The sequence below is a fragment of the Harpia harpyja genome, chromosome 9 (genome assembly GCF_026419915.1).
Source record: "Harpia harpyja isolate bHarHar1 chromosome 9, bHarHar1 primary haplotype, whole genome shotgun sequence".
NCBI classification, from domain to species: domain Eukaryota; kingdom Metazoa; phylum Chordata; class Aves; order Accipitriformes; family Accipitridae; genus Harpia; species Harpia harpyja.
The window spans coordinates 24470230-24496400 of record NC_068948.1 but is presented as its reverse complement, the minus strand read 5'-3'; the positions used below and the strand labels follow the sequence as shown (position 1 = coordinate 24496400).

Sequence of the window (26171 nt, the reverse complement as noted above, 5' to 3'; positions counted from 1 at the left end):
AGCACCCCGCCCCCCAACGTGAGATCCCGGTGGCAGCTCCCAGGGGATCTCCCTGTGCAACCCCCCCTGCTCCATGCAAATCCCCATGCAGGATCCCCCTGCTTGAGCCCCCTCCCCATGCAGGGGATCCCTCGTGCCCAACCCCCCCCGGGGAGATCCCCCCCTGTGAGATCCCCCTGTGAGATCCCCCTGTGAGATCCCCGTACAACACCCCGGGGGGGACGACTTGCCCTGGGGTTTCCTGGGGGGGACAGTGACACCTATGGGGGACTTGGACACTCGTGGGTGTCCCCTGACGTGGCTCTTTCCTGGGGTGGCGGCTGGGGGTCCCTGGAGGGGGACAGGACATGCTCCAAAGGGATGAGGGGGGTCACTGGGGACGCCTCCCCACGAGACGGTGCGTGGGTGCCCCCCACGGATGCCCGCGCCAGCCCCCACCTACTCACGGTCCTCGTAGGGCGGGGCGGCTCCTCCGACCTCCCCCCACCCTGCCCAACCAAACCCCACCCACTCAGCCCCGCCCCGATAAGCCCCGCCCCGCCTCCCCCCCACACGCCCCCCCGCGCTGCTCAGAGCGGCAGCACCGAGACACCGAGCGGCCGCACCGGCACCGCCACCGCCCCAGCCGGCCGGTAAGTGCGGGGCTGCGCGGGGACCGGAGGCTCCGACCGACCATCGGGACCGGGACCGGGACCGGGACCGGATGGAGGCGGTGGCCGCCGCCTCCATCCGGTCCCGGTCCCGGTCCCGATCCCGTTCCCCTCATCCGGGCAGGGGCCCGCGGTAGTAGACCCCCCCCGGGTACTAGACATCCCCCCCCGGTAGTAGATACCCCCCCCATAAAGGGCAGTGCCCCCCCCCCCATGATGCCCCCCCTCCGGCACATCCCACCGCGGCCAGGAAGGAGTTAACGGCCCCGGTGTTACCGGCGGTGCCAGGACCCCCCCACACTCTCCCGGTGCCCCTCCCCGGCTCCCGCCTACCCCTTCCACTTCCCCTTTCGCTCCACTGGGGGGGGGGGGGGGACGGGACCCGAACCCGTGACCCGCGGTGGGGGGGGGCGCCGGGCCCGCTGGTCCACGCGGTGCCACCCGGTCCCCACCCGGTCCACGCGGGACATGGGGTCCGTCCCCCCCAAGCCGAGACTCGGCGTGTCCCCCATCCCCCCGTGGATGCCACCCGGTCCCCGCGGGACAAGGGGGCCCCCCACCCATGCCCCCTCCCCACCGTGTCACCCAGTCCTCCCAGTGCTGCTCAGTACCAGCGGAGTACCAGGATGCCACCCATTCCGCCGGGGCAGGGTGTCGTCCCCCCCGCCGCGGGTGGGTGCCTTTGCGGGGGGAGGGGGGTTTGCGTGTGGCCGGATTCCTGGGGAACACGAGTGGAAAGGGGCGCGTGAGGAGGTCACGCGCCCCAGGGCCGGGCTGGGCCCAACTGGGGCCAAACTGGGCCGTGGTGGCAGCGGAGCCGCCTCTTCCGCCCCGCGGCCCCAGGACGGGGAGGGCTGGGGGGGGCCACGACTCATCTCCACCCACCCACCCACCCCCCCGCCCCGTGCTTCGGCCCACGGAGCTTTTGCACGGCCCCGCGTGGGGAAATTGAGGCACGGGGCGGGGCGCCTCCAGATGTGCCCCAGATGTGGGATGTGCGGCCCCGGGGGATGCTGCTCCGGCCGTGGGCAGGGCGGGACCCCCCGTCACGGGTGGGCCCCCCCCGGTGCAGGATGGCGCCAGTGCCCACGCAGCAGGACGATGCCCACAGGGCGCTGTCGGTGGGGCCGAGCCGTGACTCGGTTTCCAGGGGGGGGCTGGGGGGGGTGGGGGCGGCCCCGGTCGGACCAGCGCTGCGCTGCTCCCCGCGGCACAAAGGCCTCTTGTCCCCCGGGCTGCGGGGGGGGGCCCTCCTCCCCTTCCCGCTATCGCCACCCACCCCAAAATCACGGGGGGACACACAGTGATTGGAGAAGCCCCCCCACCCCACCCCCCCGCACCTGGCCGGAGCGGGAGAGACAAAGGCGGGAAGGAACCGGCCCACCCGTGTCCTGCCCCCCCCCCGCCATGTCCTGCCCCCCCCCCCCCCCCGCGGCGGGATTAGGCGCTCCCCCCCCCGCCGCCGCCCCCCGCCCGCCCGCCCTTGTGAATGGGCCCCCGTGGGGCCACGCCCCTCGTGCATATTCATGAGGCGCTTTGCATGGGAAGCGTGAATGAGGGGGGGTCCCGCGGGGGGGGGGGGTGGGGGGTCCTGGGCATTTCACCCCCCGGGGCCGCGGAGGGGGGTGGCGCGGGGGGACCCAGGCGTCCGGGCCGGACCCGCCGGGCCTGGGAAACGGGCAGACTGCCACGGCGTGGGGGGGGTCCCCACCCCCACACACCCCCCGCCCGGAAGGACCCGGGCGTCCGGGCCAAGGGCTGAGTCATCGGCTGCCTTAAAGGGGCCGGACACGGCTGGGACACGCGTGTGTGCGCGGGGGGGGGGCACGCGGGAGCGTGTGCGTGTGAGTGTGTGAGTGTGAGTGTGTGGGTGCGCGCGGGTGCGGGGTGCGGGTGGGTGTCTGTGTGTGCAGGTGTCTGTGGGGGGGGATGTTTACGGGTGTAGGCACGAGTGTACGTGTGCGGGGGGGCGCGGGGGGCTGCACATGCGTGCACGTGCCGGGGGTGAGCAGCGCGGTAGGTAGCGGCGTGTCTGTGTCCGTGTGTCCTGTGTCGTCCCCCCCCCGTGTCTGTGTGGCCCGCATGGGGTGCCCGGGTCCCCGTCCCCTTCCCCGCCCCATCCTCCCCACCAGCAACCACGGGTGCCGCCACCCAGGAGACACACGGTGCAGCCGAGTGCTGTGATCGCCACGGCAACCGCATCCCTGGGGTGGGTTGCAGCGGTTGCCATGGCGACCGAGGCGCAACAGCAGATGGAGGACAGGGTGTGACACCCCCCCTCCCAGACCCGACCACCCCCCATACCCACCCGGACCTGGCACTGGGGCTGGGGGTGCCCTTGGTCCCCCCGACCCGGCACCCCCCCACGCCAGGGTGCCCAGAGCCACTGCAAAGGTGGGGGGGGATGTGGTGAGTGTGCGGGGGGGGGGGGGAGCTGTGCCGTGCCGGGGGGGGGTCAGACCATGCAATGGGGGTGCCCTGTGCAAGGGCAGAGGGCTTGTGCAAAGAGGGGGGGGTGTCACTGCAAAGCCAGGGGGTGTGTGCAAGCAGCACTGTGCAAGGGGGGGGGGCTGTGCAAGGCCAGGGCTCGTGTGCGAGGCCACAGTGGAGCAGCCGCCGCCCGCACCCGCAGGTCCCGCCGCCCCCCCCCATCCCCGTCCCTGTCACATCCCGTGAGCGTCACATGAGTCACGGGCCAGCGGAGCCCGGCTGGCGCCACGGCGTGGAGGGGGGGACCGGGGCGGGGACGTGGAGTGGGGGCAGCAGCTGAGGCCGGGCGGCTCATGACGCAGGTGTTGCCCAGCCATGGCCGAGTACCGCAGCCTGCTGGAGGAGCTGGCCCAGAACATCACGGCCGAGGACCTGGAGCAGCTGAAGTCGGCCTGCAAGGAGGACATCCCCAGCGAGGAGAGCGAGGCCATCGCCACCAGCCACCACTGGTTCGCCTTCCTTGAGAAGCACAGCAAGCTGGACAGAGGTGAGACCCCCCCTCCCGGGTGGCCCTGGCCCCTGTTCCTGTCCGTCCCCTGTTCCCCAGCCCTGGCCACTGCCCTTATCCCGGTCTGCCTCCTGGTCTGGTCCCCAACCAGGTCCCCTGTCTCCTTTCGTGGTCCCCATCCTGGTCCCCTGATCCCTGTCCTGGTCCCTGGTCCCTGGCCCCTGCCCCGATCCGTGTCCCCTCTCCTGATCCCTGGCCCTGTCACCTGTCCCCTGGGGTCTGGTCCCATCCCTGTCCCCTCTCCGGATCCCCATCCCAGTCCATGACTCCCCGGCCCTGGCCCTCCCCTCTTCCCTGTCTGGTCCCCATCCCTGTGCCTGTCCCTGTCCCCTGGGTCCCCACCCTGGCCCCTTCCCCCATCCCTGTCCCCTCTCCTGGTTCCAGTCCCTGTCCCTGCTCCTCATCTCTGTCACCTGCTGCTGGCCCTGCTCCTGTCCGCTGCCTCAGTCCCCATCCCTGTCCCTATCCCCTGCCTTGGTCCCTGTCCCTGTCCCCTGCCCCAGTCCCCACCCTGGACCCTGCCATGTGCACTGATCCCCATCCCAGCCCTTGTTCCTGTCCTTTGTCCCCTCTTCCAGTGCCCATCCCAGTCCCTGTCCCTTGGGACTGCTGTCCCCTGTCCTGCTCCCCATCCCTGCCTGCTCCCTGTCCCCAGCTCCCATCCCCTGTCCCCGTCTCCTGTCCCCTGTCCCAGTCTCTCCCTGCCCTCTCCCCATCCCCTGCTGTGGTACCCATCACCATCCCCTGTCCCTGTCCTCGGGCACCCTTGGCAATGCAGCACTGGTGGCCCAGCACGTGTCCCCGTCCCCGTAGACAACCTGTCGTACATCGAGCACATCTTCGAGATCTCGCGTCGCCCGGACCTGCTGACCATGGTGGTGCAGTACCGCACCCAGGTCCTCAAGATCTCTGAGGAGGACGAGGTGGACACCAAGCTCACCCGCATCCCCAGTGCCAAGAAGTACAAGGGTGAGCCACCCCCCTTGCCCCTGGACAGGGACCCCCCCCCCCATCCCCAGGGCAGGGACAGGGTCCCTCTAGCTGGGGGGGGATACAGGGAGAGGCCCCACTGACCCCCCCCATGTCTTGGCAGACATCATCCGGCAGCCCTCTGAAGAGGAGATCATCAAACTGGCACCCCCACCCAAGAAAGCCTGAGGGGGGGGTGAGGAGGAGGAGGAAAAGGAGGAGGAAGGCTGTGGCCCCCCCCCCCCGTGTCCCCCTGCCACCTCTCCGGCCCCAGGGCACGGGCAGGCGGGGGGGGGCCAGCACGGTCACTAACAAAGTCTTAATGCCCTCCCCCCCCACGTCGGGGCCCGGGGCCGGGGCGGCTCTGTGTGTGCGTGCACGTGTGGGTGTGCGTGTGTTTGGGGGGGGGGCGCTTTGCTATTCCCAGGGACCCCCCCCCCAAGCCCTCACTGGAAGGGGGGACAGCAGAAACAGGGACCCCCCCCCCTCCAGTCCAAGTTGTGGCTTGGGGGGGGTGACAGGCACCAGGACCACCGCCTACCCCAGTGCCGAGGAGGGGACAGACAGGGCTGGGGACAGGGACCCAAGTAAGCGTCACGGAGGGGGTGCAGGGATGAAGGATAGGGCACGTCGGGAGGGAGGCGAGCAGCAGGGCTGAGCAGTGGGGGGGTGTCTTTATTGACTCCCCCCAGGCAGGCTGGAGGATGGTGTGAGTTTGTCAGGCCTCAGCCCCACAGGGAGGGTAGGGGCATATCTGTTGTGTCCCACCCCCAGGGGCTGCAGTGGGTGGGGGGATGAGGAGGTGACATGGGGGGGGCAAGGCAGTGGGAGCCCCTGTGCAGGGTGGTGATGTTCAAGGGGGGGACCCCAGACCCCCCTCAACACCCCAGACCCTCCCTGGGCATTGGGGAAATCTCCAGTGGAAGGACACCCCTAAACTCCCACTTTGGCTGGGGGGGGGGGGCGGCACAGAACTGGCAGCCCCCCTCAAACCAGCCAGCCAGATTTGGCAGGGGGGAGGGGGAAATCCTTCCAGCCTCCCCCAATGCCATACTGGGAGGGAGGGGGTACTGGACTGGGAAAACAGGCACAGCCCCCATTAGTGTGTACGTGGGGAGGAGGGTGTCTTTGGGGTACAGCTCTAGCTACTAACCTGGGTGGGGGGCTAGCAAGGGGGGGGACTGGAGAGAGTATATGTTAATATATTTTATTTAATAAAAGCTAAAACCCGCAGTGCGCCTGTGTGCGGCCGCCAGCTCTTGTGTCCCCACCCTGTGTGTCCCCCCCTCCCCTATTTATTGTGTCCAGGACAGGGACCACATTCATTTTCCCCCCAAAACTGTGTCTTTTGTTGCAAAATGACTGTTTGGGACCCCCCCCACACCCTCCTGGTGAGATCCTGGGAGGGGGACATGGGGACAGGTGACACACTAATGTCCCCCAGCCCCCAGGGGGGGCCCTCCCTGCTCCCTCTACCCGCCTAATCCCACTTCACCCCCCCGACCGTGCTGACTGTGTACAGATCTCTCATAAACAGATGGAGATGAAAGCTGCTCTGGAGGGTCGCGTGGCTCTGTGAGGGGGGTGTTTGGGTGAAAACACAGCCAAAAAGAGGCAAAATACACCCCTCTAGAAGGGAGGGCTCAGGGAGACGTTGGCCCTGGGGCCAGAAACAGGCTTGGGGACATGGGGAGCCTGGGGGAAGGGACAGGGGGAAGGGGACACGCAGCCCTCCGCCTCTCTCTGTTGGTTTTTATTGCATTTATATATAATATATATTCAAACTTTTACAATAATTTTAACTTGATAACATCCAAGTTCGATTTGGTTTTAATACATATAAAATTAGGCCTCTAACAGTGACAGGGAGCCCTCACTGCCGCTCCCCCCCCGGAAGAGATCTCCTTAAAAGTAACAGAAAATTAAAGGACCTTCCCGGTTCCTGGGGGCTCCGGCCACTGCCCCAGGGGGGCCGGGGGGGCGGGGGCGGAGAAGGGCCAAACCAAGTGCAAATCACTGATATGTACAAACTAGACAAGCATCTCTCTGCAAACACCCCCGGGGGTGGGGGGGAGAGGGAGGGAGGGAAGGAGGGAGGGAGGGAGAAGGGGGTGCAGCGCCCTCGGGGGGACCAGAGCCCCCGGGGAAGAAGGGGGAGCCCTGAAGAGTGTGAGGGCTGGTGCCGGGGAGGGGGCCAGGTCCCCCTCAGAAGAGTGTGAGAGGGGACCAGGGGGCCACGTTAGTACAAAAATCCCCCACCCCCCTATCTCTGCGTGGGTCCTGGGGAGGGAAGGGACCCCCGGGCCGAGGCTATGCCGCCTCCAGTGGTCTGGGGGGACTGCGAGGATGAGGAGGGAGGGAATGGGGGGGCGGTCCTTAACAAGTCAATACAAAGCTCAAAGTGTTAGTAGGGATGATGCGTGCCCGGAGCCCCCCCGCGCTGGCCGGGGGCTGGGGGGGCTCATGACGGCATGCACTGCACCCGGTCCGGCCCCTCTTCCTCATCGTCCGAGGTGTCAGAGGAGCTGGGAGACTCGTCCGAGTCGCCATCCGGCGCTCCTGGCTCTCTTCGGCGCTGCCGGGGAGGGGGGGCAGAGAAAGGGGGTGAACGGGCTGGGGGAGCAGCAGGCAAAGGTGGGGGGACACCAAGGCGACCCCAGCACCTACCCGGTGATGGCGTCTCTGTCGCAGGTGGTGCATAAGGAACCAGAGCATGTGGCTGTCAAACATGTCGGTGTGGTGGAGGCTGTCCTCATCCCGCTCCAGCTTGTTCTTCTTGATCACCTGGGGCCAGGCAAGGTGCGGGGGGTCAGGGGGCTGCGGGGCTGGGGGGAACCCGGCCCTCTGACCCCCCCCACCTCACTGTCTGGGTCTCACCTCCTTGAGGCCAGCCAGCTCAGTAGGATTCTCTGCCGTGGGCGCCCAAATCTTGACGTCGTGGTCGAGGCCGCTGGTGGCCAGGACAGGGAGGTGGGGATGTGGCTCCAGGCAGTTCACCTGGGGGCAAGAGGAGGGGGTGTCACCCCAAACAGGGCAGGAGGAGCGACCCCAGCACCCACAAGCTCTCTGGTGGCTCTCTAGCCCATCACTCTGGCCTCGAGTTGGGGTCTCACACAGCAACATGAGAGGAGATGGGGAGCCCTTGTGGGGCTCAGTGAGGTGGCCTTCCCATGGGACCCCCCAGCACAGAGAGGGGCTGCCAGCCCCGGCATCCCCACACTCTGGCTTTGGGAAGGGGGAGACACACGCCACCCCACCCCCCCATGAGCAAACCCCAAAACCTGGGGTGCCCCCAAGTAATTCATGGGGCACCAAGCCCAGTGCACCCTTAGAGGCAACAGGTGCAAGGAAAGTGGGGAACCCCAACCCAGGCAGCAAACCCAACAGGAAAGGGGCCGCATCCACCCCAGTGCGCTGAAGCCCAGCTTCAGCTGTCAGGGAGGTCCTCAGGCTGGATCCGGCCCCACAACGGCTCTGCCGGCTGGGGGTGGTGGTGCCAGCAGCCACCAGGAGCTGGCACCAGGCCACGGCCACCCGGACAAAAGGCAACTGTGGGGCCGGCAGAGGAGCAGCACAGTGGGGACCGGCTTGGCCAGGAGTGGGAGGGAGCAGCGGGCAGGGCTCTGCTGCCTGTCCCCACACCAGCAAGGCACCTGCCATCCCCTTGACACCGACCCAAAACCTGTCCCCCTTCTGCCTGCCCGGACCCAGGTGCCAGGGCTGCCAGAAGCACATCCCCTCCCCTCTCAGCCCTGTGCCCATGGGGGACAGGTACTGACTGCCGGGTCGGCGTGTGAGACCAAGTGTCTGCCAGCTCTGAGCCGAAACAGGGCACAGATCTCCCCGCCAGCGCAGGCAGCAGCCGCTTGGGACCTGACCGCCGTCGGCCGGAGCCTGGGAAATTCAGCACAGGGCTCGCCCTGCTGCAGCTGTGTCCCTTTCCTGGATGTGACTGGTTGAGGATGCAGCTGCTTGCCCAGCAGAGACCAGTGCCTGGATCTGGCCTGGGAGCGTGCAGCTCTCCCCACAAAGCCCACGCATCCCTGCTGGGACAGGGGGAAGGGTAGGGGGCTACCCCATCCTGGACAGTAGCAGCTCTGACATCCCCACCCCTCCTTCAGTGACAAGCAGCCCGTGGGCATTTGAGCGAAATCCCCGTGGGATTTTGTATGCCAGAAGACCTTCGAGGCACCGTGGCCCTTGCGAGCATGCCTCAGCTGTCCCCGCTGTCGCTCCCCAGGCAGGAGCAGTGCTGAGCACCCTGCACGTGGGACACTGGGAGCCTGCGAGGGCCCTGCTTGGCTTGTGGTAGAAAAAGCACAGAGAGCAGTGGCAAGTTCATGTGGTCATGTGGAAGTGGCTTGAGCTGGTGGGGACATAAAGCCCAGCTCGCAGGGGGTGGAGGAGCAGGGCAGCACAGGGACTCACCACTCCTCCCTTGTCACCCTCCATGAACTGCACGATCTGGCAGGACGATTTCTCCCACAGGAAGATGTGGCCGCAATCGCTGCCGCTCACCACAAACTCGCTTTTTGGGCCATAAAAGTTGACGCCTTTCACTGAAAGGAGAGAAACAAGCAGCCCAAGGCCATCAGGAGCCCTCCCTGCCATGAATTCGCTTCCTGCCTGGCAGCCAGTGAGTTTCCAGGGTTACCAGTGTGGATCTCTTCCGTCCCCAGACACATAAGAGCTCATTCTTTGCAAGCCCAAGAGTTTGTGTTAAGGGTCTTTGAGAGGAAGATGTAACACTAAGAGCTGCAGAAATAAGCTAAAAGCAGGCAATTATTCTTGCAGGTTGCTCTGGGGATGGCCCCTCACCTTCAGACTGCCCCAAAGCCTGGTCGCAGGTGCGAGGAGGGGTAAGCCATGCTCCATGCCCCCCTCCCGGGGTGTAGGCAGCGAGCTTGGCCCTGCTCACTGCTGGGGAAGAGGACATGGTGGTGGTGGGAGTTCGACAGAGACCTGGGAAGCGCCCCCGAGCTCCCCCACAGTGGGGGATGCAGCCTGCCAGGGGGTGGTCTGCCCCAACACCCGTCCCAGCTGGTCCTTACCAGTGGCATTATTGCGATGTCCCTTGTATCTCTTGATGTACTCCGCTCCATCGCTGTGAGAGGAGTTGAAGAGATAAATGTCTTCATCATTGTAGCTGGCCAACAGCTCTGGCGTAGGATGGAAGAGATGGGCATCAGCAGGGAGCACACGGAGATGGTCTCTCTGCTAGGGGTGGGTATGCTGCAAGGCCCCCGGGTGCTCCATCCCACAGTGCCACAGCCCCGGCTACCCGTGACTCGTCCATCAGCCCTGCACAGCGGGATCGCCTCTGCAGGTTTCCAGCAGTCATGGGACGCCACAGCGCCTGTACGGCCCCCAGCCCGTGGCACGGTCACTCACCTGAGCCGTCATGGCTGTAGACAAGACAGGTGATGTTGGCTTTGGACTCACTGTTCACCTAGGGAAAGCACAGACAGCTCTGCTCCCACCTCCTCCTCCCACAGTGTGCCAGCACACCTACGCTGGCCACGTGCCTGCTTAGAGAGCTCGGTGCATGAGTGACTGCTCTGCAAGGGCTGCAAAGTCAGACCATAAAACCACTGCCTCTTCCTACGCCAAGACAGGACTTTATGGACAGTGGAAGATTCGGGTCAAGGAAAAAAAACAAAGCCCAGACAGTTTGTTCGGCCTCTCCAGCTGTTTTCCAGGCAGGAAGCCTGCAACAGGCTTGGCCAGCGAGTGCTTCTCAGCCACTCCTACACAAAGCTCCTGAGGGAGTGCTCCACAGATCCGGGCAGTGAGGTCTGCCCAGGCCCCATCCCAGGCTCTTGCTCTGCGGCGAGTGCTGCTGGCACCAACCCGGTTACAGGAGCTGGGTGAAGGCCGGTCCTGCTGGGGAGGCTGGTATGGCCAGCCCCTCTGCCGGCAGGAGACCTAGCTGCTTGTCATCGACCCTGCAGCGGACGCAGTGTACCCCCCCAGGTTTGCCCACCCATCAGGGTCGGCTTTGCTCGGTGCCGGCACACAGGGCACACGAGCTGCAGCACTGTGGCAGGGCTGCCGCCCACCCACACAGGTGGCCACCATGGGATGTTCTCTGCTGGTGCACCCACCCGCTATCTCTCTCATGCCACATCCCTGCAGGGGAGGGACCCCTAGTGCTGCCCATCGTGCCAGTACACCACAAAATCAAGCCACTTACCAAGTGGTGAGGGCAGAACTTCTTTAGCACGCCGTTGTTCTCATTCTCATCTATTTTCCGCTGGTCATAAATCCTGGGGGAAGGACAACAGGCATTTGGCACTCACTCGAGACACGAGGGATGCCGAGCCGATAGGCATGGAGGGCTGGCGCTGCCCACCTCTGTGGGCTGGCGCAGGAAGAGAGCGGCAGATCTCCCCGACCACGCAGACGCCATGTCTGAACCAGCTCTGAAACCACGACTTGTCCCAATGCTGGCCAGAGGCTCTGACCTTTGCCAAGGGATCTGCGGAGCTGTGAGTGGCCCAGACTGGCAGAAGCCTCAGCCAAAGCAGCTTAATGTCACCTCTTGTTATGTTGGAGGCATTGCTTGGTGGTGCGTGACAATGTCAAAGCCTGCGTGCACACAGGCTGCGACCTGCATTTGGGGCTCTGTCAGCCCAGAGGCTGCTCTGCAAGGGGGGATGTGACTGCCACTGTGCCTGTCCCTTGGCTGGCTTGGGCTCCTCTGGGTCCCCAACCTCCCCTCCCTAATGTGGAAGCCCACCAGGAGCTGCCCAGTGAGGAGGCACTTGGATATGGGCAGAGGACAGAGAGAGCGCAACAGAATGGGAAGGAGGGGAGGCTGTGTTTTGAGCAACGATCCTGGGCTCTTCTGAAAGCTACCAAGCCAGCGAGGCACCGGTGCTGCTGTCTGAGCAGTCTGTGAGCCCATGTGTTAAGTGTTTCCATGCCCAGCGCCCCAGGAGCTGCTGCCTGCATGCCAGACACCCACATGGCTGGCGCTCCGGGGAGCTGATGCCGCATAAGCAATCCCAGTGGCAGGGCTGCAGCATCCTCCCACTCTCCAAAGAGCGGCCCCTATGCATCCTCAGGGGGCCAAGTGATGCCATGGCTCTGCTCGCTCTCAGGGAGCTGGGAAGCAGGCAGTCTTGGTGCATGTTCGATTCACCTCTGCCCAAAACAGGCGCCACACGAGTTGCACCTTAAAATCCACCAGCTGCAAAGGAGCTCTGCACTGATGCAGGGGGCCAAGGGGCCAGACACACAGACACAGCCTGGTCCCATGCCAGGGGCTCTCCTGAGTGTTTCAAAGGCCAGGGGAGCTTGCATTTGTCACTTAAGGAGCTCAGTCCCACTGAAACCAAGACCATCCCCGAGCCTTAATCTCATCTCTGATGCCCTCCAGGCACTGCCCACAGGTGGGGGATGGAGAGGAGGTTTATTGGCAGTTCGTTAAGAACATTGCTAGTTCCTGAGGGGAGGATCGCCCGGCTTCAGGGCAGGCTGGACAGTGGATCCCAGGGTTAAACCTCAAAGGATCCAAATCCTCCTCTATTAATCCCCCTTGTGTTCCTGCTGTTATGGGAGAACAGGCTTTGGAGGCATTAATGATTGAAGCCACAAGCATTTCTGCAGGGGACATCAGATTTCAGAGCTTGCAGAGGTACCAACTGAGCCCCACAGGGATGTTCAAGTCCACTCTAGGGGCTCAGTCTGGGCCTCCAGTACAGACTCACCTGACAAACTGATCTCTGCCTCCCACAGCAAACTGGTAGGTGTTGGCTGGGTTCACATAGATGGTGTATAGACCTACTTTCTTCTCCTTTTCCTTTGTCACAACCAGTTTCCTTTAAGAGATGAGGAAAAATAACAACAACAAAAAAAATCCACCTCAAATTCAAAACAGGGTCCAGATGGGAAAAGCAGGAGCTGTGAGAGTCTCTTACTCACTCTCAGAAAAAAACCCCACCACCAACAACAAAAAAACCCACCACCCAACCATTTCAGCCTCCCAGCTGAAGCAAGCACATGTTCTGTCTGCGACTCAAACGGTGCAGAGTGAAATCATTCTCTGGCATTTTCCTCCGAAAAGTCTGAACGGTTTCAGGGCCTGAACTCAAGCCCAACGGAGCCGGACAGGCAGTGGCGAGGGCAGAATCGGATTAACTCCAGAGCAGAAACGCTTTGCTGTTATTTTTCCCCACCCGCCTCACTGTAATAAGGCCCAGATTTAACGAAATCCGACACACATACCATCCCCCCTCCCCCAGGAGCTCAATATTTCGGCTTTGCAGACACGAATACAAACTGAGGCAGCATCCTCAAGAAGGAAGAGCCAGCTCAAACGCTTGTCTTTCTTCTAATTATACCGTTTGGCTTAATGAAAGATGGGAGCTGCCTACAGTCTGCCTGCGAACCCTGCCTCCAGAGCGGTTTCATGCTCACAGGGTGACAATTCCCTGCGAGCATCAAACCCAAACAGCAGCGTGGATCCCCATGAAGAAAGAGGAGGGACAGACCCATGCCAGCCTACTGACCAACAGACTCCTCTCCAAACAGACCTGGCAAATGGAGGGGGGAAGTGGGGATGAGGATTAAATGTGGCTGTTTTGAAATGCCCTGGCAGTTTTTGTCCTGGTTATGAAACAGATGGGTTTAAGGCTGTAGACAAAAGCACTCGCATATACAAATAAAACCAAACCACCAGGAGATGATCGCTGAAGCCCTCGGTTTTAAGCAGGATCATCTTCAAAATAATGTGCTGTTATATTGGAAAAGTACCCTGATACCAAAACCAGGCATCTGTTTGAATACCCACCGGGGATTTATTTTGGAAGCTTGTCAGAAACAACACATCTCTCAGCAATACGGGTTAAGATCCAGCATGCACCACCCGGCTGCTTGCTAATTATTGTTTTTCAATTAACTGCAATAGTGCTCAGGCGATGAGCGAGTCAGGCGACCCACGAGCTCCAAGCTGCTGCCAGCATGGAGAAATTTCAGTGCTGTGATTAATCTGCCACTTCACTGTGCAGAAGGAGCACGGGACCCTCAGCGCTGCCCCTGGGATGGGTAAACGGGTACCGGACAGGCAGCCTTTGGCAGCCGCCACAGCAGGCGTGCTTGCGCAGGGGCAGGGACCTGCCGCAGTGGTATTACTTCTGTTTCCCATCTCAACAGGGCCCCATCCCGGGGAGGATGAGGGCTCAAATGCACTCATCTAATTAGCAACGTTCACATCTGTATCCTCACATGAGATGGTCAGCCCCAGACCAGCCACCAAAAAGCTCTCTGGTCTGACCCTGCACCTCAGGGAAGACAAAACAACTTGAAAGCCAAAAAATACCTGTTTTCCCACTTTATGCCTATTGAATGGGCATGTGCTGCCGTGAAAATGCAGCAGCACAAGCGGGACCCACAGCCCTACGCAGCCGAGTGCTGCCCACTCGTGGGGGAGCCCCCTGAGACCCCGGATCTCCCTCCGGAGCTTCCCTGGTCCTGGCAACGGGAGCGGGTAGAGAAATACTCACGAGGCGGGCCGGTCTTGTCTCAGATCAATGGTGAAGACTACAGCATCTTCACCTGCTGATAGGAAAGTGCATGGAGAATCCGGTTCTAGGGCCAGCTGGAAGATAAATACTTGGGCATTGGTTCCCTTTTTACCCAACAAAGTGGCAAGATCCCTTTCCCCCAGCAAACCATCAGTCATTAACAGGAGCTGAAGCAGCACCAAGCCCTCTATACCCTGCAGCCATGTGCTCACATCACTGCTTTGCAGGCACCGAGAGCCTCCTCATCACCCTCAGAGGTGAGAGCAATTATAAAGAAGCATTTAGGAATCGGTCCCTCCACGGCAGCAGCTCTGCATTCACTATTCCTGGCAGCCGCTCTGCATTCACTATTCCTGGCAGCCGGTGTGCCAGAATGGCCCTGGGACATTTCAGGGTTCCCTAGCTGCCACCCACTCCCTCCACAGGCTGGTCTGGGCTCACCTTGTGCGAAGCTCCTTTGTGCTGTGCCACACGCTTGGTGTTTTTGCAGCACTGGGTGGCAGAGAGCTCGGCCACCCGGACCTGGCCGTCCCGAGCACACATAGCCAGAGTGGAGTCACCGCTGTTGGGGAGGAACTTGGCCTAGAAAAGAGCAAGTGGAGGGGTGGCTTTCAACACCAGGGCAGGGGCTTGTGTACGCGTGGATGGAAACAGGGTGAAACAGGAGAGAAATTGGCATGGCACGGCCTCTCCGAACACAGCTCCTGCCCACGGCCGTTCCCAAAACTGTTGCTCACCAGGGCCAGAGGAGCAGAAGGGGTAAGCTCTGCAGGGCATGCGGGCATCTCACCCCACCGTCCCCAGCCAGGGCTCCACCAGACAGTGGATTTTAGGGCACAGCAGTGGGTTTTGATGGTTAGTTACCACCGCACAGCAGTTGGACTCCTCCCACAGCCCCTAGCTTTAACAACAGGTTTCTCCTGCCCTGCACAGCATTATCCAGCTGAAATTACGTGCTTCTAGAGCAGGCACCTACCCACCGTGGGGGATCTTCTATCACCCCCAGCCCTCCGAGGACCCTCCCTGCATGCTCCTCACCTGGAAAACGTTGCTCTTGTGGCCGCTCTCGAACTCCAGCACCGGCTGCCTCCTGACCCAGTCCCACACCACCACTTTGAGGTCATCGCTGCCACTGGCCAGCCACGTGCCACGCTGGTTAAAGTGCAGGGTGTTGACACAGCCCGTGTGGCCCTCCAGGCCATGCTGGAGGCGGAAGCGTTGCACGAAGACCCTGGCCCCACAGGCCTCATAGACGAAGCGGGCACTGGAGCCCAGCTCCCTTTCCCGGAGGGCATGGACTGCCTGCCAGCGGGGCTGGGGCAGCGCCGAGGTCTCCGAGGACACCCAGTCCTCCAGGGCCTGCTCATCGTCGGAGGAGTCTTGGTCGTGGCTGGCACGCTTGCGCTGGGCACGGCGGTGGGACTGCTGCTCCTCCTCTTCGTCCTCCTCCTCTTCCTCCTCTGAGTGTGACCGATCGAGGGCACGGTTCTCCTCATTTATGGAGTAGTGGCCCGTGTCGTCCATGCTATCAGAGTCCTTCTCTTCCCCCGAGCTCTCCGTGTCCGTGTCCCGGCTCTCTGTGCTGGTGCGGTTGGGCCCCACATCATCTCCTGTGAGGCTCAGGCTGAGGTCGGAGGCCTCCACCTCGATGCCAGAGGAGGTTTCTCGGCCCTCCTCGGCTGACATCTCCTCCGGGCTGCTGGACAAGCTGCCTGCGTGGTGCAGACAACACCGTGAACCTCCCCAGCAGGAGACCCCAGGCACGGGGAGACTGGTCCCCGCTGGCACCCTTACCGTTCACTATGTCTGTCTTCCCGTCCATGCTGCTTCCTTTATCCGACATCGTGTTTTCCAGAGCACTCACCCTGCATGCAAGAGAGGGAGAGAGCAGAAGCTGGAGCATCCCTGCTACAGCCAGTCTGCTGAGACAGGGACGTGCTGGCCTGTCCCTGTGTCGGTGGAGCCGCACACAAGCCCACCACATTGCAGGCTGGTCTGGAGAGCACCACTTTCTAAGGGAAAACACAACCAGCGGAGAAGTGATGCACACGTGGCCACAGGCTTGGTGACCACACTCGATGCACAGAAGCATGTGCGGCAACAAAAGCTCATAGGCTGTTGCTGAGGGCAGAGTGAACGGTAACGTCCCTTGGCCTCCGCCGAGGCACTCACAGCTGAGTAACGAGGCCACTTGCCACCATCCCCTGAACCCTGCTCCAGTTTCTAGTTTGCTCAGATGCTGTCGACGCAGCAGGGAAGCAGATCTGTGACACATTGTGCTGCCTGTCCTCCTGCCTGTGGGACGGCTCCCGGGTCCCACTGCCTGTGCCTGGTCCCTGCTTCACCTCTCACAGTAAGACAGGTGCTTCCCGATCAGTGATCCCTGGCCAGGCTCAGGGGAAGGAGGAGGTGTTGACTCCAGTGATTGCTACAGCAAGGCAGCTGCACAACACACATCCCTGGCTTGGGACAGGCAGGGAGGCAGGAGCGGGGCTCGGATCACAGGCAGATGAGGAAAGGTGGCTGGGGAGGCAGCGAGTCACAGTATCGAGAAACTTCTTGGCACCTGCAGACCATAGGCAGCCAGTTAAAAGCTGCTCAAGCAGGTTTTTTTAACCCCAGCAACAGATTTTTAAACACCTTCCCATGCACAAAATCCTCACAACATCACCAAGGGGCTGTTCTCCATGCCACAGACAGAACAGCAGCCCCAGACGCCTGGCCAGCCCACTTGGCCTCCCCCAAGAGCAAACTTTGGCCTTTGGCACCCCCACCAACTCAGCTCCTCCTGGGGAGCAGGCAAGAGCAGAACCAGGCAACAATGCCAGGAGCTCCCTGGCATTTCCAGTTGCTCCAGGAGAGATTCACCAATTCCTCACCAGCATATGGAAAACCAAAGGCGAGCACATTTTTGACACCCAGGCATTTCCCAGCCTTTGCTTTGGAGGGCCGGCTGCTGCAGGGAGGGGAGGCACAGGCTGCAGGAGCACTGACGGCCTTGCTGCATCCAGGGACAGCATCCAAAGTGGCCCAGGCCCCCCTCCGCTGCAGGGGCAGGTCCTGTGGGACTGTGGCTGTGAAGCGGAGCCGCCTCTGTGCCTGGGGGCTGCGGACGCCCCCCAGGATCATGGCATCCATCGCCCACAGGTGGCTTTTGGTGAGGCCACCAGCGCCCACCTGCCGGCAGAGCTGCCTCACCAGGTTACACCAAGACACAGGAGGAAAACACGTTGGAGTCACAAGCAGCAGAGGTTTTGCCAAGGTGGAGGGAAAAAAAAAAAAATTAAAAATAACATTTTGTTTATGCTTGCTTGTTCTTTACTCCCCTTCTATTTTTAGTCAAACTTTTTCATACTTGGTTTAGCTGCTTGCTCTTAACCAGTGTCAGGGAGTCTGCTAAAAGTTCCCCATTTACACGCAAGGAAAAGCTGAAGCCAGAACATCATTAACTCCGATTACGGCAAACACTCTGGAGACTAATCCTCGCTAGATTGGGAATTAACACCAGCAGAGCCCCAAAGAGCCAAAGAAGGCAAAAAGCTCTGCCCACGCTGGGTCTGTCACTGCCAGTCCAAGCCTGGGCATGGCTCCCCTCTAAGAAACAGGCAATTTAGGAGGCAAGTGGGGCTCACTGAAGCTGCCGACCCAGAGGTATGGCTGCGGGGCGATGGACCAGGAGCCACCGTCACTGCCTGATGGCACTGTCACCGCCTGATGGCACTGTCACCACCTGATGGCACTGCGGCGGTGCCCGGGGAAGGCCTGGGCAGCCAAACTGGCTCCGGCTGAAGCCTGATAAAAGCTCTTACAGTGTAGGAGCGTTTATAAGGAAACCAAGTTTATGCAACTGAAAACACCAGCGAGCTTCAGCCAACTGCAGCCACTCGCTCAATAACGAGAGTAGTGGTGCAGAAATAAAAGATAAAGTGTTTTTTGCAGCTTCAGTTTTAACTATTCCCCAGCTGGTGCTGCCAGCCTGCACAGAATCACTTTAAAACCACTGACACTGTGGAGAGGGGGTGGAAAGGACTGAAAAGCAAAGCAGGGGACGAGAGCTGTGCCAGACCCTCAGCCCTCCTCTCCCCTGCCCAAACCTGCCAGATCTCCACTCTGCACTGGCAGCCAGATGCGGTGCCGAGCCCAGCCCTCCAGCACTGGCGGCTCTCGGCACGTGAAGGCTTTGCGCCGGTGGCGCGAAGAAGAGCGGGTGTTCACCTCCTGCAAAGCACCAAGGCTCGGCCCTACTAGGGGATTACTCACCGCCGCGGCGGGGGTGGCTTGTGCACGCTCAGCCGGCAAGTTTGCAGCGCTGCAGACGGTGCCCTGTGCCTGGCCAGGTCTGTTCCCAGGGGCTGTGGGCAGGACCAGGAGGGAGCTGGGGCAGGACTGGTTTTAATTTACTGCTCTAAGTGGCGAGGCAACTCTGTCCCTCGTACGGCGCCTGTCATGCCAGATGACTAAGGAACAGGCTCAAAACACCGCAGTGCTCAGCTATGGCTTAACTCCCCGCCGCTCAAGCTCGAGTCATTAGCAAATCGGAAAGTCCATGAACAGGACAACTTTCCACCAGTTATTGTGCCTTCAGTGGCATTATTAATTCAAGGGGCTGGGAGTCTTTGCACGTACAAAAGGAACCGAGTTTGGACTTTGCTCCTCGGTATTTATTTTCCTCCGCCAAATTGCCTATTCAGATCTGTCATTAACACTCTTTCACGGCAGCCTTTTCACGAAGGTGAGGAACAAGAAACACGCTTTCAGAGGAAAGGAATCCATTACCAAATAATTAGCCTGACTTCATGTCTTATCCACCCACACTGGAGGACCATAACCTCGCTAGGAAATTAAAGCAAATTGAGGGGAAAAAAGCCCCCAGCTGCCTCGGCAGATCTAACAGCAGGGACACACACAGCCTCTGCCAGTGCCATGGACACCACAGGGGACACTGGGATCCCCAGCCATCTTCTATGCCCAGGAGCACAACACTAGCCTATGCCAGCTGCCCGGTACCGATGGATAGGCAAGCTGGGTGCTCGGCGCCGACAGCTCTGCGTCAGCCTCCCCAGCCGCCCACCAGCTCCACCCGCAGGCACCGAAGCCGTTCACGTGGCAGGGAGATTAAAGTGTGCGTAGACCGGCAGCCCCGCGGCATGGCACAGCACAGCGTGGCACAGCACAGCGTGCCATCAGCAGCAAGCGGACATGGGGGAATGCCACACTCGAGTTACCAACGGCTGGAAATGCAGACGGCCCTGAAGGTATTGCTTCCACCTCCCCAAACTGGGGAGCATTGGTTGAGGGATGAAATGAGACACCGCTCGGTGTGGACTGGAGGGAGCTGGGACACGGTCAGCCCTGCAGAGAGCCCCGAGCCCTCACTGAGAGATTTGAGCCTGTCACCAAGCTGCTAGTGCCAGGCTGGGTCTCCCTGCCAAGGTGGCAACGCCTCAGTGCGCATGGCCAGAACCAGTGAACCCCGCGTGGTTCCAGGGCACCGTGCAGAGTGACCCCGGGAGCTGACATGTGGGTTCTGCAGTTCCCTGGAGTCAACATCTGGACAGGATCAGCGCTCCCAGCTTCACATGCTCGAAGCCTCACTCTCCAGCACCCTTGTGAGAGTCCTAAAAATATCACTCCGCATGCCACAGCCTCCTGGCTGCCGGGATCGAGCTGCGGGTGCTGCCACAGCGTGCCAGGCTCAGGCCGCCATGTCAGGACTCACACTACCATGCCTTCCCACTGGTTTGCCAGGCTCCAAGCCCCCAAACCATCACAATACCAGTCAGCATCTCCAACGGTCGTGCCCAAGAGACAGTCCTTTCCATCCCAAGCCGATACCCCAACCTGTAAAGCCACAAGCCAGCGGGACACAGGCCATGCTCTGTGCAGCAGATGGCTCCAGTCCCTCACTGCCACCTGAGATCTGCCACCCATCTGTGCCGGCACTCAGTGCCCCTCCACAGCACCCACAGGACTTGGCCACATACCGTGGTGTTGCCAACCCAGCCACTTTACACCTGGAAACTCAGTGCTTGCAGCCGCTTAGTCCCTGAACGATCTGTCATTAAAATATTTACATAGCTATATAAACACCTGAATAGCCAGGCTCCACAGGCACTCTGCACCCAGGCCGCGTTTGGGCTACATAAAGCAGAGAAGCAACAGGGCCAGAAGCGAGCAAGGAGTGTTTTTGACCCACCAAGAGCCCCTCACCTCAGTTTCCACCACCCCGGCACACCAAGACGCCCACAGGACGCCAAAGCACAGCCTCGTGCCTGCCTTTACACCGGGTCCCTCCTGCACATGTGTCGCACTGGGCTCCGCTGAGCCTCTTCTATTTAAGGAAAGTTTTCTCATCAGACCTGGACCGAGGCAACCTCGTTTGTTCGCTGCAGAGGAGCCCTCTTTCCCCCCCCGAGATGGTGTTGGGGGGTTTAAACCCCCAGTTAAACCTCCCGCGACAAGCAGGTTTCTACCCCGAACAGCCCTCGCAGGGGAGGGGCTGGCCAGGCACCTCTGGTTTGCCAAGACGTGGGCAGAAACCTGCCAGTGGGTCGCATTCTGGAGAGCCTTGGTTAATTACAAACCCACCCGGAAGCCCAGCAGGTCCTAGTGACAATGCTAATTAAGCAGTTTCCCATTTGCAGTTACACGGAGGTCTGGGATCCCCATCTCGGAGCATCCTGGGCACAGAAGCACCTCTTTGGGCGATGCAGCTCCCACCTCCCCACCGCTTTTCCCAGCCATCCCACAGCACAGCCAGGGGGATGGCATGAACCTGCTCCCAGTGCAGGCAGAGCCTAATTAACTGCGGCTAACAAGCACCGCCTGCCTCAGCACACAGCGCTGCCCCTTCCCTGTCCAGCACCCAGGAAGGTGGAGGCTCCCGGCTCTCCAGGGGAGCACAGTGGTCCCAGGGCCAAGGAAAGCCTGGCCAGCAGGAGAAATCCTGCAGGAGCAAAGAGGGGAGCAGCCAGAGCAGCCCAAGACCACTCCACCAACACGAATAATTCAGCATTGCAAAGGAGACAAAGGCAGATGCAGCCCTAGCCTCCACCTCTGCAGCAAGCAGGATAGACACACGGACACGAGGCAAGCGCTGCCAGACCCAGGGCGTCCCACTCACCTGCGCAGCAGTGGCAGCGGTGCTGCAGGCAGCAAGTGCCGAGGCCGGAAGTTCGCTGGCAGCTGACGGAAACGACAGGTTAAAGCCCGGCAGCACAGGGCCCAGCCGCACCTGCCCTGGGGACCCCTGCTCCCTGGGGACCCCCCTGGGGACAACGGGGACTGTCCTGGAAGGGAGGGGGTGAGGAAGGCCCAAGGACAATGAGGTTTGGACCTGGGAAGGCAGGAGGGACCCTCAGCTGAGCTCCGCCCCAGGACCAAGGTAGTGGGACCAGCTCTAGGGCTGAAAGGGACCCCCAGTGCCTCCTCAATGCACTGTGACACCACGGGGGCACTGGGGAAGGAGCCCTGGGGGCAGGGGGGGACCCTCAGCAACACACCAAGGCAGGACAACACCCTGGGGGCAGCAGGGCTTGGTCCTGGGGACAGCAGGGGTACACTTAACATCCCCCCAAAGAGATGATGACACCACGGAGGTGACAGGGACCAGCCCTGAGGACAGAAGGGACCCCCCAGTACTCCCTGAAAGGGGTGGCGACACCCCGGGGGCAACAGGGACCGACCCTGGGGGCAGAAGGGACCCCCAACCCTTCCCAAGGGCTGATGAGCCCTTCGAGGCAACAGGAACCAGCCCTGGAGGCAAGAGAGCCCACCCCAACACCCTCCCCAAAGCACAACGTCCCCAGGAGGGCAGCAAGGACCCCCCCCAAAGGCACAACGACTTCCTAGGGGCAGCAGGGACACCCGCAAAGGCGCAGGGACCCTCTAGGAGCCCCCCCAAAGGCGCAAAGACCCCCCGGGGGCAGCAGGGACCCCCAGTGCCCGATGACCCCAGGGGGGTACCTCGGCCCCCTCCAGCCGCCCCCGAAGGCCTGGTACACCGCGAGGGCGGCCGGAACCCCCGGGCTGGGCCCCCTTCGGAGGAGTCCTCCCGGCCCGGCCCGGCCCCGAGCGGGCCCCGCCCCCGGCCCCGCCGCCCGGCGGGTGGGGGAGGGGAGGGCCGCCGGGGCCGGGGCTAGAACCGCCGGCCAGGGCGGGGAGGGGGAGGAAGGGGAGGCCCCGCACCGACCCGACTCCCGGCAGCTCCCGGCCGTCGCTCAGGCGCGGGCCCCGCGGCCGCCGGCTGCTCCTCCGCCACCGGCTCCGGGCCCAGCCGCCGCCATCTTAGCGCACCGCCTCCGCGGGACGCTTTACGGCGCCCAGGAGCCGCTTTACGGCAACGGCCGCTGCGCGACACCGCGCGACAGCGCCGCCCCTCCCTGTCGTCGCCACGGCAGCGGCGACCCCTACCCCCGTGTTATTGTAGGGTCACTCCGTCCCCCCTCAGTGTTATTGTAGGGTCTCCTTGTGCCCCTCTAACGTTATTGTAGGGTCGCCCCCCACCCCCCGTGTTATTGTAGGGTCACCCCGTGCCCCCCCAACGTTATTGTAGGGTCACCCCATGTCCCCCCCCGCCATGTTACTGTAGGGTCACCCCATGTCCCCCCTTGCCATGTTACTACTGTAGGGTCACCCCATAACACCCCCCCATGTTACTGTAGGGTCTCCTTGTGTCTCCCCCCATGTTATTGTAGGGTCTCAGGCCTCCCCTCCCCTGTGTGTTACTCAGGGTCCCCCGGGTTGCCCCCCCATCACTGTAGGTCACCCCACGTCCCCCTCATTTCAGCAGGGTGCCGCTGGCCGCCTCTGCCTCAGTTTCCCCAGGCAGGAGCCAGTGTAGTTGCCAACATCTTTATTGCGGACATCAGGGGGGGACACATGTCTCCAGGGCCGGGGGTCCCTATGCCCCCCACCCCACACCGGGGCCCCCCCAGCCACCCCCGGCACCCCCACGGTGCGGGATGGCAGAGCCGGTGCTGCTGTGTCCAGCCCTGCTCCTCAGTGGCTGTGGCTCCGGCTCCACTCGGCCTCCTCATCCTCATCCTTGTCAGGGCCTTAATTAGTCGGTAACGAGGCAGGGGCCATCCTTGGCAGCACAGCACCGGGGGGGGGGGGGGTGGGGGGGGGTGGGGTGCTGCAGGCACCCCCCTCCCGCTGCCGGCGCTACATGAGGCGGCATTGCTCACCACCCGTCGCCCCCGGCAGGTCCAGGTTGAGGCCGGGGGGCTGCGGGGTGGGGGGGGAAGGTGAGCCGAGGGACCCAGGCATCCAGGGGGGTCCGGGCAGGGGCCCCGCCCCCCCAGGGGGTCCCCGGTGACACTCACCGACTCCCCGGCCAATTCCTTGGGTGGATGCCCCAGGTCCTGAAGCTGCGGGGGAGACATGGGGGGCATCAGGATGGCACTGGGGGCCCAGGGGGGTCCGTCTCCCCCCCAGCTAACCTGCTGCATGAGGTCGAGGAGGGTCTCAAAGCGCGCTCGCCGCTCCTCCTCGCCCTCGCCTGGCCGCTCATCCTCCAGCTGCTGGCAGATGCGGCCCATCACGCCTTGCTGTGCCCGGTACCGCTCGTACTGCTCGGCTGGCAGCGCCTCACCGTGCCGCTGCAGCCACTCAGGGTACTGCGGGGGGAGAGCGGGGGGTCACACCGGAACCACCGCGCCTGTCCCACATCCTGTCCAGGTGCCACCGAACCCCCCACCTTCTCAGTGATCTCCTTCAGTGAAGGGTAGAGCACGTCCTTGGAGAGCAGGCTCTGCATGATGCTCCGCATGACGGGCAGGACGCTGCCCTCACCATCGCCCTCCTCCAGCCCCAGCCCCTCCAATGCCTTCGCCAGCTCCTCCTCCGAGGCCGAGGAGCTCTGCAAGGACACTGTCAGCACCCCCCCCGGGACGGGGGGCACCCCCGGGACGACCCCGATTGTTCAGCAGGGGGGCATCCATACCTGCAGGTCAGTGGCGTTCTTGGCCAGGCCGCTCAGCGTCTCCTTCAGGCAGGAGGTGAACTCCTGCTGTGATGCTGTGTCGCTGCCTGCGGGGACCAGGAGACACCAGTCGGGGGACAGGGAGATGCTGGGCACCCTGGGGCACCCCGGTCAGCAAGGGTCGGGGTCTTGTCTTGGGGATCCCGCTCCCAAATGGGGGTCCAAGGGGGCTGAGGGACCGGGGTATCACCCAAAAGCCCTCAAGCCTTCCCCCCATCCCGCTCCACCACGGCGCTGGCTGGCAGCCAGGAGCCTCAGGGAGCTCCCGGCACGCGGGAGGACACCTGGCACTGCAATGCCGGAGAGGTGCCAACCGGCCCCAAGCCAAACTGAGACCTCCTGGCATGGTGGGAAACCCACGGCCGCCAATGCGCCCAAAGCCCCGTCCCACCCCAGGCCAGCACATGCTGCTCACTCTGCCATGACCTCAGTCTTCCAGCTGTTGGTGAGATCTGGGCACCGGTGTGCTCCCGGCACGGCAAGGGCTCACCGGGCTGCAACACGCCAACTCTGGCACAACCAAGCCAGCAGCCAGGAAGGGTGGCTGCCCTTCGATATGCTTCTTTGTCATGTCATTTAAACACACCGGCAGCGGCACCCACGTGCCGGCCCCACTCACCCACTCTTCCTGCCGCTTCTGACAGCTTCTGGAACTGCTCCACCAAGTGCGGCTCCTCCCGGGCCAGCTCCTGCATGGCCTGCTCGAACTCAGCCGCTGCCTGCGAGGCCAGCTCCCCCTCAAACAGCTCCTGGAAGAACCTCTCCTGCGAGGCGAAGAGGGAGGCCTGGGGAGAGGGGCACGGTCAGGCCCCCCCCCACGGGAACGGTGTCTCCCCACCCCGAGGGCCGGGGCGAGGGCGGCGGCCGCATCCTGGCAGCGTCGCACCTTGGCGGCGGCGCTGGGTGAGGGCTGGGCCCCGGGGGCGGGCGGCGGTGGCGGCGGGGGGGGGGCGGCGGGCCTGGCCTTCTCGAAGTCATCCAGGGCACCTGGGGAAGGGGCCAGGCTGAGGGGGGACCCCCGGGCACCCCTGGCCCAGGGTCACCCCCCCATCCCCAAAGTAACCCCCTGCACCCCATAATGACCCCCATCCCGTGGCACAGGTCAGCTCCCGCTGCCTCGCTGCACCCCATGGACCCCAACACCTGCCCAGCCCCAGGGGCCCTGCCCCGACACCCCCCACCCCGCTGTGCCCCAATAACTGCACCCCAATAACCCCCCAGTCCCACTGCACCCCCAATAACCCCCTGCGCCCATTGCAACCCAATAACCTCCCGTCCCGTCCCCCCCGCACCCCGTAACCCCCGGCCCCCCCCGCTCGCCGCCCGCCGGCCCCGCTCACTGTCAAGCAGCTCCTCCAGCTCCGGGTCGGGGCCCGGACCCGGCTCCGCCGCCATCTTCGCGCCGCTCCGCCTCCGCCGGGGGCCGGGACCGCCGAGCCCCGCCCCCACGGAGGCCACGCCCTCCACATGAGCCCCGCCCCTCGCGGCGCTGTTCCGCTGTGCGCCCGCCAGGCGGCGCCGCAGTGCACGGGGCGGGGCGGGGCCCGCCCGAACCGGGGAGCCGTGACCCCGCCCTCCACGGACCGGGCGGCCGTGACAGCCAGCCCACGCGGTCCCAGCCCAGGGGGTCTTGGTCCCTGGGGTCCCAGCCCTCGGGGTCCCAGATGTTGGGGTCTCTCCCTGGGCTCCAGCCCCTCGGGATCCCAGCTGTCGAGGTCCCAGCGCTCGGGGTCCCAGCCCCTTGGGTCTCACGAGTGCAGGACACCCACGGGGCCGCTCATGCCCCATGTCCTTGGAGGGTCCTGGTGCCTGAAGTGATCCCCCCTAGCAAAGGGGCCGGCAGCAGCTCCTCCAGACCCAAGCCCGTCCCTCGCAGGTGCCCGACACAGCCCTGACAAGTGCTACCAGGCACGTGTCCCCCAGGGCCAGGGCAAAGCCCTGGGGGATGCAGAAGTCACTTCCTTCCCCTTTCCCCAAATAGCTGCTATGCAAAGGGCAGGTGGCCCCACCAGTGCACAGCAGAGTGCCGGGATGGCCAGGAG

At 63.1% G+C, this 26171-nt stretch overlaps 3 protein-coding genes across 4 annotated transcripts; 1 reads left to right on the top strand and 2 right to left on the bottom strand.

Moving 5' to 3' along the window:
• The first annotated feature begins 551 nt into the window (after positions 1 to 551).
• PEA15 (proliferation and apoptosis adaptor protein 15) lies at positions 552 to 6170 on the top strand. The gene is made up of 4 exons (XM_052795873.1): positions 552 to 632; positions 3454 to 3627; positions 4462 to 4617; positions 4742 to 6170. Exons 2-4 carry the CDS (start codon positions 3456 to 3458, stop codon positions 4804 to 4806), a joined length of 393 nt encoding a protein of 130 aa, XP_052651833.1. The 5' UTR covers positions 552 to 632; positions 3454 to 3455; the 3' UTR covers positions 4807 to 6170.
• Positions 6171 to 6352: 182 nt separating this feature from the next.
• Positions 6353 to 22469, bottom strand: DCAF8 (DDB1 and CUL4 associated factor 8). Of its 2 annotated transcripts, XM_052795845.1 has the most exons (14): positions 22336 to 22469; positions 21268 to 21329; positions 15939 to 16009; positions 15183 to 15856; positions 14586 to 14726; positions 14124 to 14218; positions 12330 to 12440; positions 10811 to 10883; positions 10009 to 10066; positions 9669 to 9776; positions 9046 to 9176; positions 7495 to 7614; positions 7285 to 7401; positions 6353 to 7192 (listed from the first exon to the last, which is right to left on the bottom strand). In XM_052795845.1, exons 3-14 carry the CDS (start codon positions 15985 to 15987, stop codon positions 7079 to 7081), a joined length of 1791 nt encoding a protein of 596 aa, XP_052651805.1. In that variant the 5' UTR covers positions 15988 to 16009; positions 21268 to 21329; positions 22336 to 22469; the 3' UTR covers positions 6353 to 7078. The 2 variants fall into 2 exon arrangements, with proteins under 2 accessions (XP_052651805.1, XP_052651806.1); XM_052795846.1 differs by lacking the exon at positions 21268 to 21329 and having other exon boundaries at positions 22336 to 22458.
• Positions 22470 to 23259: 790 nt separating this feature from the next.
• On the bottom strand, positions 23260 to 25568 carry PEX19 (peroxisomal biogenesis factor 19). Its single transcript, XM_052795869.1, has 8 exons — positions 25470 to 25568; positions 25016 to 25116; positions 24749 to 24914; positions 24091 to 24176; positions 23845 to 24006; positions 23588 to 23764; positions 23471 to 23515; positions 23260 to 23372 (listed from the first exon to the last, which is right to left on the bottom strand). The coding sequence occupies exons 1-8, from the start codon at positions 25522 to 25524 to the stop codon at positions 23310 to 23312; spliced, it is 855 nt and encodes a 284-aa protein (XP_052651829.1). The 5' UTR covers positions 25525 to 25568; the 3' UTR covers positions 23260 to 23309.
• Between the last annotated feature and the right edge of the window lie 603 nt (positions 25569 to 26171).

Bases quoted from the DNA above. Each gene is read 5' to 3' on its own strand.
- PEA15 (XM_052795873.1), top strand. From the start codon at position 3,456: ATGGCCGAGTACCGCAGCCTGCTGGAGGAGCTGGCCCAGAACATCACG. The intron at 3,628-4,461 runs GTGAGACCCCCC...CCGTCCCCGTAG, and splicing joins GCACAGCAAGCTGGACAGAG to ACAACCTGTCGTACATCGAG. The intron at 4,618-4,741 runs GTGAGCCACCCC...ATGTCTTGGCAG, and splicing joins CAGTGCCAAGAAGTACAAGG to ACATCATCCGGCAGCCCTCT.
- DCAF8 (XM_052795845.1), bottom strand. From the start codon at position 15,987: ATGTCGGATAAAGGAAGCAGCATGGACGGGAAGACAGACATAGTGAAC. The intron at 9,177-9,668 runs GTAAGGACCAGC...CTCTCCTTTCAG, and splicing joins ACATCGCAATAATGCCACTG to TGAAAGGCGTCAACTTTTAT. The intron at 7,615-9,045 runs GTGAGTCCCTGT...TCTTGCCCCCAG, and splicing joins AGGGTGACAAGGGAGGAGTG to GTGAACTGCCTGGAGCCACA.
- PEX19 (XM_052795869.1), bottom strand. From the start codon at position 25,524: ATGGCGGCGGAGCCGGGTCCGGGCCCCGACCCGGAGCTGGAGGAGCTG. The intron at 24,915-25,015 runs GTGCGACGCTGC...CCCTCTCCCCAG, and splicing joins CACCCAGCGCCGCCGCCAAG to GCCTCCCTCTTCGCCTCGCA. The intron at 24,177-24,748 runs GTGAGTGGGGCC...TGGTCCCCGCAG, and splicing joins AGAAGCGGCAGGAAGAGTGG to GCAGCGACACAGCATCACAG.